Raw genomic sequence first — 19,022 nt, forward strand, 5'->3', positions numbered from 1 at the left:
TCACGTTCACTGTCTCAGCAGAGTATCTGCCTGATACATGTGTTTTTTCCCCTGTTTTGTGTAGTCTCTGGTGGTGCTGTGGTTCTTTGCTTGACCTGCCAGCCAGGTTAAGAGGGCTGTTAGGGATCTAGGAGGCAGCTCACTCACAGGAGCTTCCAGCTTCACCAGGGTACCAGCTTCAGAAGGCTTAATTCCATCCCTGCACAAGGCTCATCCTTCAGGGAAGCCATTCGCTGCAGCTCCTCTCCAGACCCATCATTCTACCTTGCTGCCCCTAACTCCAGTTCAAAGCAGTGCCAAGTTTTAAAGCATTTCTGCCTGTGCCTTGGTTTGAAAATCTTATCTCTGCTTCCAGCTGTTGTCCAACAGTCCACAAACCTTTGAAACTACTTATTTGATTAGGAAGCACCTGAAAGGCTCTTACACACCCCCACCCCACACCTCCCCCACTGGATTTATATGTTTAGTTAGGTTTTTTTAGGGGGTTGGGGGGTGTTTTGTTTTTTAACCAGTCTCAGAATGGGGGCTGACCTTGATGATTTGCAGGTCTCCAACACACTGGGAGCATTTAGGTGGAGAGTTTCCTTCCCACTAATTGCACAGCCAGAGGCCACGATGGGGCAAGCGTGCAACTTACATATCTGATTGAACAGCACAGCTCTGACATCTCATGCTTTAGGCTGACCCTGGGTTGGCAAGTGATTGTGGAAAAGAGATTGTTTTTCCAAATATTGGAGCACTTTGCTGTCTGTGTGTCATAGCCTACACATGCCTGTGTATGATCACACTCACCACACAGCAAGGAAGACATCTCTGACGCTTCAGTTGCCCACACAGCAAGCTGCAGCTGTGCCATTCGATGGAGAAGGTGGTCAGCACAGCCATGCAGTTGCTCCCCATTACTTTATCAGGATCTGGCAGTGCTGAATCTCAGCAGCTACAGCTCGCTTAGCTTCTTCTGCTGATGGTGTCGACACTGAAACTGTACTCCCCAAGTCAGTCGAGTTTATCTTGATTACCATGAAAATGCATGGTCTATCAAATAGAAGGTATCCTACTCAAAATAGCATGTGCAAAAAAACCCCTGTTAGTTTCTGTATGACCTGACTCCTGCATATTTGTGAAAATAAATATTTCTTCTAATATGCAATCAATAAAATAATTTGTGCTTTTTTGTTACTGAAAAAGAAGTTTATTGGGAACGTTTTGTGCTTACATGCTGGTAACAAACAGTTTCTTTTTACCAGTGGAAATATGATCCTGACTGAAGCATAGCTAATACCCATTCAGTCAGAGAATATGTATCATACTGTGCCCCATTCAGCACAAGCTGTAAGGAGGCAGTGTCAGAGAACTCAACAGTGAGACACTATTCCCCATCCTCAACATGCCCATTCAACAAAATCTCTTCCAAAGAGGGAAGATGTTATGCTCATGTTTAAACACAGACTCTGCTATTTTGGCAAGGGTTGAAACTGGGTGCCAGCCAGATTGGATGCTCCTATCTAGCTCTACTGGACATTGATTCCTATTTATATAAGCAACTCTTAAAACTGCTGGCTACCACCCAGCCAAAACTTCTCAGAATCTCATTGGTAATTAATTCGTGCCACTACTAAATGCTCTGAATCCTTGCAGGAATGGCAAAAAGGCATTTTTACAGGTTCTCAGCTGTCTGGGGGAGCTCAGGGTATCCTATTCCTGTATTGCAGCCAATTCAAAAGAGAAAATTGCATGCTAAGTGTTTGGCTCCCGATCACAGATGGGGCAGAGGAGCAATCTCTCTATCATACCTGTGCTATGCTTTATGCTCACTGTAATGGAAATGCAGTGTCCAGCCATGGTCTGTGATCTTTAAAGTCCAAGGGAAGAAGAGAGTGAGTTGAGGCAAGATCCTGAAATGTGCATTTGGACTATGTGATCCTGCTTCAGTCTCTTTGAATCTCATTTACTAGCTTTGGTGAGTTATGGCTGATTTAGCTCACCTTTGTCATCACCATCTAATTATTTTTATAACTGTAAAAGTATTGTGTATGTCTAAATGCATATTTAAATAAAATTCCGTAGTAGTAGGCTATAATCTGAATTGAATTAGCATAGTCTCTGAACTGGTTTAAAGCCTTTTATTAGACACTAGGTATAACTGTTTCATTGGTCCTCTTAAGCAGTTAACATGAAAAGATCTGCTTATTCCCTCTAATGAAACTGTGCTGAGTGTTGCATTTGCTTAAATAGAAAACCGCCGTGATTTCAAAATGCTGTTGCATTGTGCTACTGAGTACTCTCTCCCCTTCCTAAGAGTATACATGGGACTCCTCATATTCTAAATGTTGGGGTTTTTCCCACTTGTTCCCAGTTGTGGGGGTCCTTATAATAAGATTATGCCTTTTTTATTTCTGTGACTTGAATTTTTGGTTTGGATGTTTTGGTTTTTTTCAGCCATAGCATAGTTAGCAGTATTGCTGGTTCAAGGGTGCCAAAATCAAAAAACTAGGACAGAAAAGATGATTTAAGGGAAAACCAAGACCTAGCTAGAAAGGTTTGAATTGTCATTCTTTACTTTCTGTCTTTTTATTTATTTATTTAGATCTGTTATGGTATGCGTGGGTCACATTTTCCTGCAGTTCTCTAATACTAAGGAGGCTTAGAATTATGGTTTATGAATTTTAATGAAAGTTGAGATTATTATGCAGTCATATTCTGGGGCTTTAATTAAATCACCAAACAGGAGAAGAACTGCATTTAGACAAGTGAGAGCTGAAGATGCCAATTTTTAAATGCCTTTATTCTACTTTGGCATGGTTATCTCTGATGCAAACAGTCCCTTATACAGTTTCTTAGCCCTTTGCAGGTATCATTGCATTAGTGAACATCTGGTTTACATTTAAAATTTGGTTTTACAACCACAAGGCCATATTATAGTGTTTATAACAAAAGCCTGCTTTTTAGAGCACAGGCTACCACCCTACATGTTCAGAATGAGCTACCCTTGTTTCACTTCTCTCTTTCTCTCTGTGACTGTGATTTTGTTATTAGGGTGTCCTCCATTCCTGCCTCCTGTTCTATTCAGTCCTCACACACAGCTGGGCTTTGGGAAGCTGTTTTCCCTGGAGACGGGTTAGTCAATTAGTAGGGTAGAGCGAGCCAGTTGGCTTAAGAAAAGTCCATGTTTCTGTGCATTCTTGAACATGCAAGAATTGTTCTTGTTGCTGAAATCTGCCTTCATCTTTAAGAGTTAATACTGTCAAGAGCTGGGTTTCCAGCACAGTTTTAGATGAAATGTAAAGTAGATACTTTCCTTCTGAGAGAGACTGCAGGCATATAAGCCATATGGGAGTTTTGAGTTTGATTTTATCCCTCCTTTTCTGCTGCTGGTACACTCAGCTTCAGCAGCCTGGTCAGTAAAAATGATAAAGAAAAGTAATTTGATGGTGTGAGGCTGTTTAACATCACTCTAGACCAAATTGATTCATATTAATTTTTAGAGGAGGTGGTGGGATCTGGAATAAACCCTTCTGTTAGTGATAAACATAAATCCCTCTACTTCCAAATGCATTTTTGTGTCTGTATCTGTTTTCATGCATACAACAACTGAACAATTTTTTTTTTTTTTCAGATTTCAGAAGGTTGATTCAGGCTCAGTTGGATTTGTGCACACTATGTTTCTAAGTGTTTGTGGTTGTTTTTCTTTTTTTAATACTCTTTTCTTCATCTTTTGATTTCTACAAAGCTTGTGGAAATTGTGATTTCCAGGTAGCCTTATAGGTCAGGCATACTGGCTGTTTGTCCATCCAGAGAAAATCTTTCCCAGGTTCAGAAGTAATCTAGTCCAGTGTGGCTTGCTGAGCTAAAAGCTGTCTTATGGAGGCAGTCATTCCTCTGTAGGTTATTGGCCTGGGAGAAATTCTGTTACAACTGCTCTGTTCATTTGTTTTGTTTTCTGTCTTCTGTCTTAAACCTTGAGGCCCTTTTCTAAGTGTGGTATACTTCTTATTTTTTTCCTCCTTCACTGCTTTTGTTTCTGTGGACCATTGCAGATAGGCCACCATTCTAGCATGAGATGAAAACTGTTTTCTAGGTTGTGAGGGAGAAATAAATTTTTAAAGCCAAGTAAGATTTAAAGGTTATAAAAAAGGGAGGAAATGGTTGGCTTCAGAGGGTCATGAATTTTGCTAGCATGCTTGAAAACTGCCTATAATTGGCAAAGTCTCTTACTGTCCTAGAACTCTTCCTTTTCTTCCTCATGCTCACCATTTTACCAGGTGATAACCACAGGGTTAACTCAGAGCATCCTGGCATAGTAGGTGACATACAAAGAGACAAAAATTACACTGAAATTCTTTTACTCTAGGGGGAGTGGATCTATCAGCAAAAATACAAACAAGGCTGATTCCACAAAGGCACGTTTGTAGACAAATTAGATGAAATGCAGATTGTGTAATTTGCTATAAGGAGTTAGCAGCTTGCTAATAAAACAGTGCCAGAATAAGCAAGGGGTCAATTCACTTGTTCAAATGAGTTTATGACTGGTTGCTTCATTGGTGAGTTTGACCTCTCTTCCATAAGTGATTTTGGTAGTTAGATGCTGAGAAATGAAGCAAGGATGAGTTGTTATAGGCTCCAAACTAATTTTTCACTGTACTACTGTAACACCCAGCAGGAGCACCCCAGGTTTGCCAACACCTGGTAGAGGACAAGGGCTAGAGATGGGTGACCTGAGCCTAAAGGCACCTGCAAGCTGTGGAGGAGGAGGGGCAGCAGATCAAGGCCTGGCTGTGGGGCTGGGGAAACACAGTAGAGCAGTCTGGGGGCTAAAAATCTGTGTGGACATGTGAAGCACCAGGCAGTAACTGGGGAGCAGGGTGGGAAAACTGTGCCTGAAGAAGAATGAGTGTTCAAGAGGACTTGAGCTGGCCTTGAGAATTGGTGGTGCTCACAAGTAACCACCCCTGCCACACATCAGTCTGATTTCCTGGGACTGGCTGGACTGGGAGCATCCCTATGCTTGGTATACCTCTTCTAATGGGACTGGTAGCTCCAAGCTTGATTCTTAACTGCATTGCTTATTTTTGGTGGCAATAGTCAAGCAGCCCTTCGCTTTTCAGTAAACTGTGGATTCAGTGAGGATAGGAGCATGAAAAGCCTGGCAGTGGGATCTCATGCTACACTTGGTTTTGAAGGTGTGGTATGTGCTGCCAAATGACTATAGAGCCTGGAGAACCAAAGTAACTATAGCCAGGCCTGTAAAATTCGGCCTTTTTTCTTAACTGTGAAATAACAGGCATATTTTATGTGCCAATTTTACTGGTAGGAAGTTGTAGGTAAAGATATCCTTTATCATGCTGGGAATTACAGGTGGTCAGACTCATGCTAAATTAATTTTTCTTTAGCCAAGTAAATTAAGAAAGCAGGCACCACTTTCCCACAAGGCATAGGGGCTGAGGAGTTAAAACTGAAGGGCTTTTCTTGATCCAGAGTGGCAGGAGCCAGGGAGGAAGCACAGGTATGTGGGTTTTGGCAGAGGTTCTGTGAAGTACATAACCTTTGGTAGATGCATCTCTTGGTAGCTTTTCATGCCGGTTATTTACTGTGAGACCAGCTTTCATAAACATCAAAGCTTGGTTTCATACAGTAATGTGCAAACATAAGAGTATGGAGAAACAAACAAAGAAACCTGGCACAGCCAGTGTTTCCACCAACAGTACGTGGAAAAAGGAAATAATTACAGTAAAACAAGGGAGTCAGTCGTGAGGCTGTATCAGGTAAAAAAATGGTGTGACATTTCTGATCTTTGATGCCTATCTGCATGTGCGGTTTGTCTCCAGTTATGAGGGTAGGTAATTATAAGTTATAATTTAAAGAAATGAAGGAGCCCTTGGAGAAGGAAAGCATAATTTGGAATAGTTGATGGAGAAGATAAAGATTTCATATGAGATGTATGTGGCTTTCTTCATTTTTTGAAGTAGTTTTAATCTCCTGTCCTGGGATGAGTGTTTCAAAAGCATGTTCTGCAATAAGCATAGGTTGTAAATCTTGTTGCCTACCTCTGACCTGGGAGAAGACATTTTCTTTGGGAAAGAATGGTGGAGAAAAAAAGAGCAAGAAAATGTTCATGACTGTAAGTCATTACATGGCACGTTAACCCTCCTATCTTTCATTTACGTATTTTTATATTTGCATTAAGCTATGCTCATATGAGTAAGAAAAAGCATTACACAGAAGAGATCCTTGAGTAGCTATTAAAAAAAGCCAGCTCCCAGTCTGGAACACATGCTGGCCAAGCAGTCAGAGGCAGGATTAGCAGCAGCAGCTACTTCACCAGATCTGTGCCTGGGCACTCCCTGGTGCTTTCCAGGATTTTTTAGGCAGGTGTGAGGATAGCTTTATTGTCAACAGTTCACATTTGCCCATGATCTTTGGATATATAAAGTAGTAATAAAGCCTGCTGGTTATTCTCGTCTTTTTTTGTCCTCCAACATGACATACATGGAAGGAGCTGCTGTGTGCAAATTATATGTTGCTTAAAGAAAGAGAGTGAGTGCCTGTGTTAGCATGCAGTTATGAAGTACAGTAGAAAAAAGATGGGACAAGACAAATTATTTTTTCTGGAGTCCATCTGTGCCTTCAATGTCTGACCACATTTCTCACAGCACAATCTCCTGTAGGGTTGCACAGAGGATTTGAGAGCTGAATTTGGGCTATAATTAATGCTTGCCCTCTCTTCAACTTGTGGATCTGTATACCATCACAAATCTTATTTTCCACAAGAACCCATCAGCTCTGAACTCTCTTTGTCTTTGTTTTCCTCTGCAATGTAATGACCACAACCTGTTTTCCTTTAGAGGGTGTACCTTTACTTTTTTATTATAATGAGAACAATTTGGTGGTGAGACAGAAGTAAAGCTGTCACTAACTTTCATGCCTGGGAGTCCCCATCCCGGGAAGTGTTTAAGAGTCGGGTCCACATAGCACTTAGGAATCTGGTGTAGCTGAGAACTGTCAATGTTAGGTTAATGGTTGGACTAGATGATCTTCAAGGTCTTTTCCAACCTAGATGGTTCTGTGATTCTGTGATTGCTATTTAATCAAACGTCCTCTGGCCTTCAGCTTTATTTTGACAGATCAGTATTAAACATTTGGCTAAAGCTGAATCTATGGCAGTGGGAATTGCATTGACATGAGCGGTGTTGTGATGCTAGGTGAGTTTTGGCTCTGAATGTAAAGGTACAAAGTTATAGTAACAACTCCCAAGTCTTCTCACCCTCATTACAAAGCTAAAAACTGTGTGAAATAAATCATAAAAGCAAACCTGTTTTCCAAAGAAAATGTATAATGGATATAAAAGCATGAATGTTTCAATTAAAGCTAATGAGTGTAATTTCTCGCTTACCTGTGCTTTTCTTTGTTTTTCAGCTTGTGGGGCATTCCGAATGGGAACACAAACGAGGACCCAGAGGCTCACAGGTCAGTTGCTCAATATTTTGTGTTTGGTTTTGACTTTTTGTAAGTTTGAGGTATTCAAACAAGTTTTCTATCTGAGATTGTCAAAGTTGTTAATTTTGTTAATATTTACAGAATTGAATCAATGAAAAAAAGCATAAAACCATGACAGCTTCCATTAATATAATTTTTGAGCTGTAATCCAAACAGTTAATCCAGACAGAGTTGAGTCACACAACAGAGAGTTTCTTTCAGTAGCAGAAAGGTAGATTAGATGTACTGAGAAAACATTTCTTATTCAGCTGTTTCCATCAGGAATGCAATTTCAAACAATGTATGTATGTTTTGTGGGGTTTTTTTGTAAACCTGACAAACTTGTAAAACTTGGATGGCCTTCTCACCTTGTTCAATAATAAAGGAATTAGTGGTGTTAGAACTGTGTGAGAAGGTATAGGAAAGCCATGTGTAGCTACTGGTTTGCTCATGACACATCATTGAAAGGAAGTTATGCTGGCAGTGATAATGGCATCATGCTGATACATTTTTACATTACTTATAGAATTACAGTTGCTGCAAAGGAGACATTGCTACCAATATTGATGTTCAGGAATTTTCTTGCTTGGGTAGTCTTTCCCATCTGGTGCTGAAATTATATGAATACATTATTAGGGCTCCAGTATTATGGAATTGCTTTTCCTTCAAGTGAAGGACTTGTATATGAATGTGAACATCTATGTCTAAATCTATGATAAACAGGCTCTGCTTGCTGTGGAGCTACATGTTTGCAACTTAGTTCCTAGACTCACCTTCATAATGCCCCTTGCAAAAATCACTAGAGTACCTATTTTTATAATGAGAAAATATCATAACCAGGAAGCTGCTACTTATTTTAATAGACAAGATTTACTATTTTTAATGAAAAATTAATTTACTAAGTTTTGCTTTTTTGCTCTTATTGTTGCAGAAATCTACTTCTTTTTTTTTTTTTCCTGAAATTTTCTAAGCTTCTGTCTTGCATCTCATTTCAAAACCATCTTAAAATTTGCAGGAAATTCAGTCATTAGCAGTTTAAGATGGGTTGCAGATCTTATTTTTTCAAGTGACAGTCTATAATTTCAAAAAGCTTAAAAAAACAGAAAGTAAGCTAGTTTTCAGTGGAAACGGAAGAATTTCAGAAATCAGGGAAATCCTATCCAGGGATGTGAGACCTGTTCAGTATGTAAGCTCTCCTGCCTCATCTGATGTGCTAGTTGATCACGTCATGTTCCTCTGGTCCAAGGAGTGGTAGGTAAACTGGCCTCCTCTAAACTACTGTTGAGGAAGGCAGTCACTTGAAATACCCTTAACTTGATTTAGACCTCAAACTTTTCTAGCATTATTGCAAATCTTCATCTAATTTTTGCATGCATATGAAAATATGGGTAGTCTTTTGTATGCTCTGAACCATGCCCTACAGTCTGAACGCTTTGCCTTATGGCAGCCAAATATTGAGAGACTGTGGACTGGTGTGCATATGAAGTCTGCACTAGTATTGCATTAGAGATGGAGGCCTAAGTCCTGCCGAAGTCCTTATGCCTGATACATCCTGTTAGCTGTGTGCCTCCATGCTTGAAGGATTTTTTGTTGTAGGCTAGACATTTTTTAGGGTTTATAGCTTATAGTAACAGTATTCTTATAGTAATAAGAAACGCTCTTGAAAGGGATTTAGGTGGCAGGTAAGTGGTGTCAATCTGGTCCAAACATTTTAAATTAAAAGGTAAGATGGATCAAGTTGGCTATCAAAAATGCATCTTGCTGCAGGAAATTGGACTTGGGCTGTTTAATAGATCCCTTTTGAGTTTTCTGAAAAAGTGTACTCAGGATTAAATAGTTGCCAAAGAATTTTTTAATTATTTGTTCTCATGAGGGTATGGTTTCTTCCAAGGAGGCTTCCAGAGAAATTAATATATTGCCTGGTTTCTCTATTTCGCTCCTTCCTGAGAATAAGGAAGGCTTGCATGGCATGGCCTAATTTCAGAGGAAAAGGTCTCATGGTCATAAACTCAGTTGCTGCAAATGCCCGTCTGCTCGGAGTGTAGGTAAAACCATTTGTTGGGTACTGTTAAGGAAGATTGTACTTGGGCAAGAGGAGATAAGTGGTTACTAAACATATGGTGAAGTTCTCTGGGTTTCAGTAGAGGCTGCGAAGAAGATAATTGTAAGGTAACTCTATATAAATTCTAAAATTTTCTCTCCTTCTGAGAATGGTTTTGTTCCTTCCTTGTGTGATGTTTTAGATACTCCATCACCATTTTGTATTTTAAAAACAAAGGGGTGAGGAGAAGGTCAGTGGACTTCTCTGCAGGTCAGTCTGCAGTCGTTTGAACCTTTCTTGAAGGATTTTTTTGAATTATTAAAAACATTATTCTAGAAAACTATGTACCATATTTTCATGCAGAAGACTCCTGCCGATTACTTTTTTTTCTTAGGCAGAATGTATTTTATTTTTGCTTATTTTGTTAAAAAAAAAAAAAAATATTTCACCCCCAAAAGTGCATTGCTTCAAAACAGGGTAAAATCTGTGTATGTAGGGTTTCCTTGACAGAGAAGTGGGGTGTCTTCTTCTAAATATATTTAAAAAGAAGTGCATAGTTTTAATCAATTTCATCCTGTAAGTACTCTTTTATTTCATTCATGTGATGTATAGATGTTCTGCAAAGCATCTAGAAAGCTAGTTGTTAAAAATCTTGGAAGAACCTTGTAAAACTAACAATCAGTGTGTAACACAGAAATGTTAAAGAATCTTGAATAGGTGGGAAAAGAAAATGACCCAAGCTCTCTGATTACCATATGGTATCCTAGTGCCCAGTCTCAAGAAATGAGGAAGAAAAGTTTCATCATGGGGAAGAAAATAAGCCTTAATTATTCCACTGTAGCCTCAGACTCTTTTGCATGGCCCTGAAAACTGTCTGTGGTAGGAATAGTGTTAAACCTAACTTCATTAGTTCATTGAAAGGTTAGGAGAAATATAAGAGGTTCCAATTTTTGCCTGTAATATAAAAGACCCATTTTATCCTTTTTTGATTCAGTTGCATTGTTGCCAATTTGTGTCCTTAATAAATGTACCCTTTGTTAAACAAGATCTTGCTTAAAAATTAGTGAGTAATCTGTTAGGTATGTTATGTTTCTCCATCAAGTCTAACACATCAGGTGTTTAAAGATAGACTGGCAATTGGCTGCAGGATCTGCCTCAGAGTTGCTTATGGTGATCCCTAGGTCTGTGGGGCTTTCGTCCAGCAGAGAGCTAGGACTTGGGAGGAGAGGTCTCTCCTGGGCAGTGGTAGCCTGCACTGCTCAGGCAAGAAGTGAGAGGGAAGGAAGAGGTTTAGGTTTACGTTATTGGGAGCCAATTTAGTAGTCTTTCAATGTTCTTTTAAGTCTTAGGGAGTAAAGTGAAGAAAGTGGAAAGATAGATCTTAGGAAGCCACCTGCATGTGTGAATGTTAGCAATGTCACCCGTGAGAAAAGTAAGTGGAACCACTGGTTTACCATAATATAAAACTAAAATCCACATATAAACTCATAAAATTATCCTACCGAGACTCATCAAACAAAACTAATTCTATTAAGATTTTTTTAAGAATTAGTAGGTTTTCTATGGTATGTGTTGAAACATGAGAGGAAACTACTACAGTGCATGTCATACTTCTTAATGACTTAAAGGAAAATGTGTTCCTTTTCTGCGTGTGGGAACTGAATGCTAAGTGATGTACTTCCTGGTAGTGATGGATGTCAAATGAAATACACTGAGGCTTATGGAAACTCCCGTTTGCAGAAGTTTTTCTCCTGACACGCATCTGCCATTCAATAGAATGTAAATGGGACAAATAAAAAGCATCTTTACAATATTTTACTTGCTCCTGACTTCTACAACCAACACTGCAGTCACATTTTTGTAGATTACACATACATATATATATATGTATATGTATGTGTGTATGTCATAGGGCTCCTTTTCTTTTAGAATAGTTATACTATTAAAGGTGCTGTAATTAGGGTGAATTATAGGTTGCCTTACAAAGAGCAATGAGTTCCTGGCTACCTACTACTGCTGCTTTTTTTTTCTTCTTTTTTTTGATCTCTTCCTGCTATAAATGCTTCATGCAGAGAACTTACTCTCTGGATTTGAAATCAGACAGCAAGTATAAAGTGAATTTCATTATGTTTCATGCTTAATTTTTAAAATTAATACAGATTAGGATTTAGGCACAAAACTTCAAAATCGAGTTCCAAGTTAAAGAAATTCCCAAATGTTTAGATTAAAGAAGTTCCTAAATGTTTAGGAATGTTTAACCCACCTAAAGAAATATCTCTCAAATATACACATGCAGTCTGTAAAACCACATCATCTCACTCATGTGAGGGGAAAAGATGCATACCCATTTCTAATACCAGTACATGCTACAAGAAAATGTGACTAGCAGAATTCATCCTTGGTATATTATCTATCTGCAGAAAAAATATGCAAACTGTATTTTAATTATTCTACTAAAACTTAATACTTGATACATCTAAGATATTTTAGGAGTGTCCCACAGCACATTTTGTGCACACGTTTTTACAAGGGACCTTGAATGTGTGGGAGTTATTTGTTACTCTGTCATCGAGACTTGTTTGGCTTGCTGAAGATGTAGGCGTAGCCCCAGGAGTCAGTGGAATTGAGCGATCATTCCTCCAACATTATAAAAGTATGATAATGGGGAGAGAAGCACAGAGGTCCAGTGTTTTTAATTCTCTTTAAATATAAAAGCTCTCGATTGTATATCTGAGGTGCTGCATTTTAGCCCTCCAGTTCCTAAGCAACAGCTATTTTCAGATTGAGTGCGTCTGGTGTTGTCTACCTACTTCATGCTTTTGCGAGGTAATTCGTCAGTGAAAGCTAGGCTTTTCACTATCTTGCCTGTTTCCCTTTGTCGTGGCACTATAAGGAGACGGATGCTTTAGAGAAACAGGAGAAGCTTGGGTGCAACCGGTCTCAACCTTGCAGCTTGCAAAAACTTGTGTACATCGGAGAGCTCTGTCATCTACAGCAATGAAGCACAGGAGTCAGAAATAAGGTTCAGGACACTGGTTTGGGAAAAACCTTTCTCTAAAGTGTGGACAAACCTCTAGAGCAGATTAAAAATCATGAGCCGAAAATCTCTTTACTTGCTGAAGCGTAGATGGGAGTCGATTCCCGCTACTGACCAGGTACTGTCCTCTGGTGAATCTGTTGTGTCTCTGTCTTTCCTTGCAATGACACTCTAAAGAGATTTACAGTAATTTAACAGTGGCGGTTGGGGTTCTCTGCATACAGTGAGAACCCTCTGATCATTACTTGTCGTTTCCATGATGAATAGTGCAAAATGTTTGTAAAGTCAATTTTGCAAGAGCATGTGCTTGTGGAGGTGCCATGACAGCCCACTAATACAGACTAAGTAACTGACAGAATCTCCCTGTCTCAAAAATGAGACTTTTCTAAAGGTTTTGGAGTATTTTAAGATGAGTGGCTAAGAAAAAGGGTAGTCTACTGCTTATGGGTTCCTCAGTGCATGTTTTTGTTGCATTTCATATCTGACATGTATGTATGCATGTATGTATGTTTGAAGTCACTGATTACAAGTAGATGTAATAATACATTGGCAGCTTTTTCAGCATCATCTTGGTTGATGCATCATTACAATGATGAGAATAAAGTAGATGTAAATGCTATAGAACAGATGTAACTTAAAAATTATGGGGTGCTGTTTGGTGCAAGGATCATCACCATAAGTAGGACTAAGGTGTGATGAATGGGAGTATGATTAGTACATTTCTTGCTTCTTGCTCCAGGCAGTCCAGGGTTCTGTGAAATTGTTTTCAATATCTTACTTGGGATGTAAAGACACTAAAAGAAATGATTCTAGAAATAAAATTGAAAGGATAGTGGAGGTGGTAGCTTAGTACATGTTCCAACTCGGTTTTCTGTTTATAAAGCAGTTGATTGTGAAGAGGTGCCTTTATCCATGGGAAAGGGGTGATTTAGGAGAAAATTCTTTAACAGAAAGAATGATGGACTACAGAAATACTTCCCCTTTGAGAAGGATCCTCCTGTATCCTTTTCATTGGGAAGGGGAAGGGAAGGGCAGATTGCATGCTATATTTTATTAGAGTTGTAGATTTTTAAAGTCAGATTGGACCACTGTGAACATCTAGAGATCTCACACATATTACTATTCAAAAAAAATACCATGCTGTCACATCCTGTCACATCAGGCTTATGTTTTCTGGTTAAAAAAGAATATGTCTTTTAAATATATCTAGACTTAATAATAATCCACCATATTCTCTGATAATTTTTTTTCTATTTTCTAGATGTTCTTTCATTACATAATGCCATCTCATTTGACTTTTTCTAATTTAAATCTCCCACCATATCAATTTGCTACACCTTTGAATGCCAAATTTAAAAAGCCCTCTTTCAGAATTCTTTTTTTCCTGAACAAATACTTAGATTATTCTCCTACTTTGGCTTGCTATCATTTAAACTATCTGAAATACTAAATTTCAAAGGCATTGGATTCTCTGCTAATTCATACTAAAAAATTCACATTAAAAAAGAAGGCATTGTTGATGAATGCAATTTCATTGTACTGAAATTGAATTTAATCGATCCAGTTCAATCTGAAAATCTTAAATCTCCTGGTAAAAGAGGGGTAAAGAAATTCTCTGTTATGAAGTCAGTCATTTGTCATCTTGTTTCTGTTAAGAAGATGTATGGAGACTAGTGTTGTTTCAAAGGAAAGCTGTATTTCAGCCTCTTGGCTTCCTTCTTCCTCTGACATAAATGCAGATCCTTGTTTTATTATGAACAAATACTTGACCAGTAGGGGCTCCCTGTTGTTGCATTTATATTGCTAACCACTTCACTTTTCCAGTGTGGCCTTTTCCTTTTCATCACTCTAACCCTGATGTTGTGTTACAGTATGAAGTATCTGGGAAAAAGAAGTATTCCTTACCTGGGTGTGAGGTATGCTTGACTGCACTGAGCTGTGTATCCTCTCCATCATCACCCTTCAATGCCTCTGGAGGGTTTTAAAAGAGAAAAGAAAATTTCCCTGACCCATCTACAGGATAGGAAATTTTCCTTCTCCCATCTCTTTGGAAGAAGTGAGACTTGGGAAGTGATGCACATAGGTGGACTTGACTTGAGCATAGTGTGAATCTGTAGGGATTGTTTGAAGGTAAACTAAGGGAGGGAAGATGATGTCCAGCTTCAAACACATAGATATTTCCCTGGCTGTTTGTACTGCTCCTTACTTTGGGTGGCACAGGTGGATTGGGGCACTCTGCTTGTTCTCCCCCTTTTTCAAGAGTGCCTTGTAGGAAAATGAAGAAACTGTGCAAGATGACAATCACAAAGAGGCAAATTCCTGAGCATTTTAGGTTGATCCTGTTCATAGGATCTTATAAAAAAAATAGCTCTGCCTTTTGCTGCAAATTCATTATTTAGTCCTTAAATGGATGGACTAGCTTACTATATGCTAGGCTAACCTTGAGGAAATGGTATTATATTTTGGTGGGTAAGTAGTAACATTGTATTTCTCTATTCAAAGGAGGTGAAAGATATTTATGTGAAAAAATGACAAAACCTCTCCAAACCAGTTTACTGTATTACTGCTTTTTTTTAAAAAAAAAAAGACTAAAGGAAGGAAATAGGATGGAATTCTAAAAGTGGGATTTTTGGCTTGACCTTCTTTCTATTATTTAAAATAATATAGCATATATGACTTTTAAGGACATGGGAGCTGTAAGTCCACAGTGAAGTCTAATACTCTATTTGAACATACTTTGTATCTTTTAAAAGTCATCAAGTGATTTTTATTCCTAATCTTACATACTTTACAACAAATAAATGAAACCCAGAACTCTGAGCAGGCTGAGAAGTAGGGCTAGAGAAAAACCAAGAGTAGTTACAATGGCTATAGACAATGTTGTTGGGGGTGTGTGTGTGTATAATTTTTTTTTGATCTTTTGAGTATCATTTACACAGAGACTCTACAGCACAGAAGTCTCCATGGTTTCTGGGGTCTCATATGACAAGGTGTTTTTTTTGTTGGTTGTTGACTTTTTTGTATGTGTGAAAAGGGAGGAAAGTGGGTTTGACTGAAATAGATTTTTTTGGTTTCAGTTGGTGAGAAACGGCTTACCTAGCTATACAATTTTATGTGTGGGAGAGCCTGATCCTGTGACTGTTTTGCATGGGTGAATTTAAGCAAAATGGTGATGAATTATATATTAGCCTCTATTCAACAAACTGTAGTATCTCTTAGTGCTTGAATCATGAATGTATTTATATCTCTCAATAATTTCACAAGGACCTACCTTTATAGATCTAAGGAAAGAATTTATGAATGTTTTTCTTTCTTATCCATCCAACAGTTCAGATTGCCTGAAAGTCTGTCTTGAAGTTTCAGTATAGGTTTGGGGGAAAATTTTCTGTCGCTTTTGTTTCTTGGACTGATCTTAATTTTTTATTCCTGATAGCCACAACTTGGAACGATTTCACTGAATGAATATGCATTTAAAATGCAGTGGTAACCAAATGAACCAAAGGTGATAAGCTGTTAAATATTTGCTGTAAGGATGTTGAGTATTTCCCTCTGCCTGAATTTTCCTGTAGATTTCATGAGCCATAGTCTTTGAGCCTAAGTTCTATTTTGATACCAGTCCTAAGACAGGAAAAATCTTTACACATTAACCCTTGATGTAAACTTTTAATCATTTAATTGATGACTGTGAATTTAAAAACAGTAACTAGATTTATGCAACAATATAAAAGCCAAATAGCCCAACAATTGATATACAGATTCATATAGCTATAGATCATTCAAAGAAATGTACTGTGCAGGCAAACACTTCAGTAGTATTTCTTTAGCTAGAAATGCATGCTTATAGCAGTGGTAATGCTTTCTGTACCATTAAGTCTCCCATTTAGGTTTTGATGGATTTGTGTAAATCCCACAAAGTGATGCCTCTCTTACCTGCCAGTGAAACTGTGCCTGAGGCAGTTTGCATGTATGGTGCAGTATCCTGTTCCTTACCACTGAACTGCTAGGTAGGAGAAACTCCCATAGCCTACAACCTATGCAGAATGCTAAAGAGCAAATCAACTGATCCCAGTATGACTGGAGTCATAACTCTGTGGAATTACAAATCCAAGGATTTTCCAAGAGAGAGCTTAATGTAACATTACACCATGCTGCCACCATATTTTCAGTGCGTTTATGTATGAAGTAATTCTGATGGATTAAAGCTGTTGTGAAGAAATGGAAGATGTTCACTTCATCAAGATTGGGAACTGTGTTTTCACTTTTTTCTTTTTTTTTCTTTTTTTTTTCTTTTTTCTTTTTTCATCTTTTTATTAATGGTTGACTCAGCCACAGTCCTTTTTTTGCTAGTTGCATCTTGCCTTTTGGCTCTGAATGGTCCTCGCTCATAACCCTTACGCATCCATGAGGATGGGTATATTGTATCTGATATCTTTATGAGAATGCTGGAGCTCCTGTGCTTTATTTTTCTCTCAGATGTCCATTAAATTCAGACTTTTCTTTGCTGCTGTCCAGTTGTCTCTGCATCCAGTAGCCTGACAGCAGTATGGCACTGCCAGTTTTCTTCCACTGCCAGAGCCAGCTTTGCTGGGAACTTCATGCCGAGGAAGCACAAGCATCTACAAGACAGCAGTTCTTGCATCTCAACAGCAAGTGTGAAGGCATCAGTATGGATTTTTGTATAGGGGCGGGCACAGCAAAGGCTGTTTTACAAGCAGTACAGTACCAGGGACCTCAGTGAAAACCTTCAGGGCAGCAAAGATTCTTGGTGTGTGCCTGCTTTCTGTGCAAAGGTCATGAAGCTCTTCGTAAAGAAGGTGATGAAGCAATTGCCTTGGGCAAGGAGGCCTCAGAGCAGTCAGTGTGGAACTGTGTAGGTCTGCCTGGTTCACAGATTGCCTAAGGATTAGGAAAATGTGCAGAAGAGCCAGGGTCAGCTGAAGCCAAGAAGTCCCTTTTCCTTTCAAGGGCCTGTGCCTGTGGTTGTGCCTGGTTATTTTGCACAACCTGTCTCCCAGGCAGACTATGGTGTGCTGGGAGTAGTGCAAGCCATGGCACTGCCACCACCACAACACATGGTCTCTTGAGGAGGTTTCAGTGGCAGCAGAATAATAAACACGCACAACCGTGCAGAGGCAATGCAAGCCAAGGTAGAGGTAATGCACTATTGTGTATCATTGCATTTACTTAGAAGTGTGTACCAGCAGTCAGTCAGACGGGCTACAGAACCAGCAGTGCCAGTGACCACAGGAGCTCAGCAGAAGCCCCCATCTCCCCTTGTATCTCCAGTTTATTCAGATCCATGCACCCAGGTGTCACAGCCTTTTCAGTCATAGCTTATCTCTCCCCCCACCTTTACATTAGAAAAGCCCATGGGGAATACATGCCTGAGGTGGAGTTCCTGCTGGGACATGTCACAACAGTGATCCTTGTATCTAACCCAATCCCTCTTTTTATACCTGAAAAGAGGTTTTTTAAAAAAATATATTTCCTGTTAAGCACATTTTTGTGGTTTTCCAGTTACTCGTTGTTAATAAAACCTTACATTATTCCTTCATTCATCAGACAAGTTTTCAAAGCTTTAGTGGCAGAGCAGAGATTTGTGGAGTATGGGATGTTATGAGAAAGAGACCTCATGGGAGGGTTGTGGGTTGCTTGGTGTATGGAGCTGGGGCTGGAGGAAGAGAGTTGCTTTTGCACAGCAGGAAAGGCCCAGAAAACTGAGATTAGGATTAAGAAATGATCTATAAAATATTTCTTTGCTTTCTAATGCAGCAAATGAATGATGTAATGCAGAAAGCTATCTCAAAGAAATAATCTGCCTCAGATTTGTCCTTGCTTCTCTTAGAAGTGAGGGGTTGAGCCACAAACACTAGCTGCCACTGTGGGACCATTTCTGTTTGTCCCCCAGGCTTTCTACTCTGCTGCTCTAATGAATGTACGGGGGAGGAGCAGGGTGGCAGTAAGCTTGGCACTTGAGAGAGACTACTCTTGCTTGCCCATCTACTACCACCACTGCTCAGGAGATGACCAGAGAGGTTCTGCAGATAGTCAGGATTGTCAGGATATGCATTTAAGCTGCAGAGCCAAGGTTTCCAAAGTAGAACCAGATTATTTCAAAAGGATCAGCACCAGAAATACATTTGTCATCTTGCATGGCTTCAGCCAGGCAAGAGCTGGGGCAGGGGATCTCAGTGCTGTATGTCCTTCCATGCTGGCAAATGGCAATAAAATGTGATTCACGAGAGCCTAAAGTGTGGTAGAGAAAGTGCAGTAAGTAACCTTTACTGTTAATCCTCCCAGGTTGGTAGTGCAAGTCTTGCTGCCAGTCAGGCAATCCCGTTTTGTGATATAGAACAGAGGCTTGCTGATGATACTCAAATTGTGGTTTGCGTCATTCAGTGAGCAAGTTCCAGTTCAGGAAGGTTGCAGTTTGTAGGACTGAAGCCATGCTGCAGTTCACTGCGGTTTGGA

At 39.3% G+C, this 19,022-nt stretch overlaps 1 protein-coding gene across 2 annotated transcripts in view; it reads left to right on the plus strand.

The window, feature by feature from the left end:
* PDE3A (phosphodiesterase 3A) overlaps positions 1–19,022 on the plus strand; it is a 280,750-nt gene that overhangs the window by 164,275 nt on the left and 97,453 nt on the right. For both annotated transcript variants that reach the window (XM_074902240.1, XM_074902241.1), the window contains exon 2: positions 7,414–7,464. In XM_074902240.1, coding sequence (XP_074758341.1) covers positions 7,414–7,464 — 51 coding nt within the window. The remainder of the gene's footprint in view (positions 1–7,413; positions 7,465–19,022) is intronic.

Source organism: Athene noctua, chromosome 3, assembly GCF_965140245.1.
Source record: "Athene noctua chromosome 3, bAthNoc1.hap1.1, whole genome shotgun sequence".
Taxonomy (NCBI): domain Eukaryota; kingdom Metazoa; phylum Chordata; class Aves; order Strigiformes; family Strigidae; genus Athene; species Athene noctua.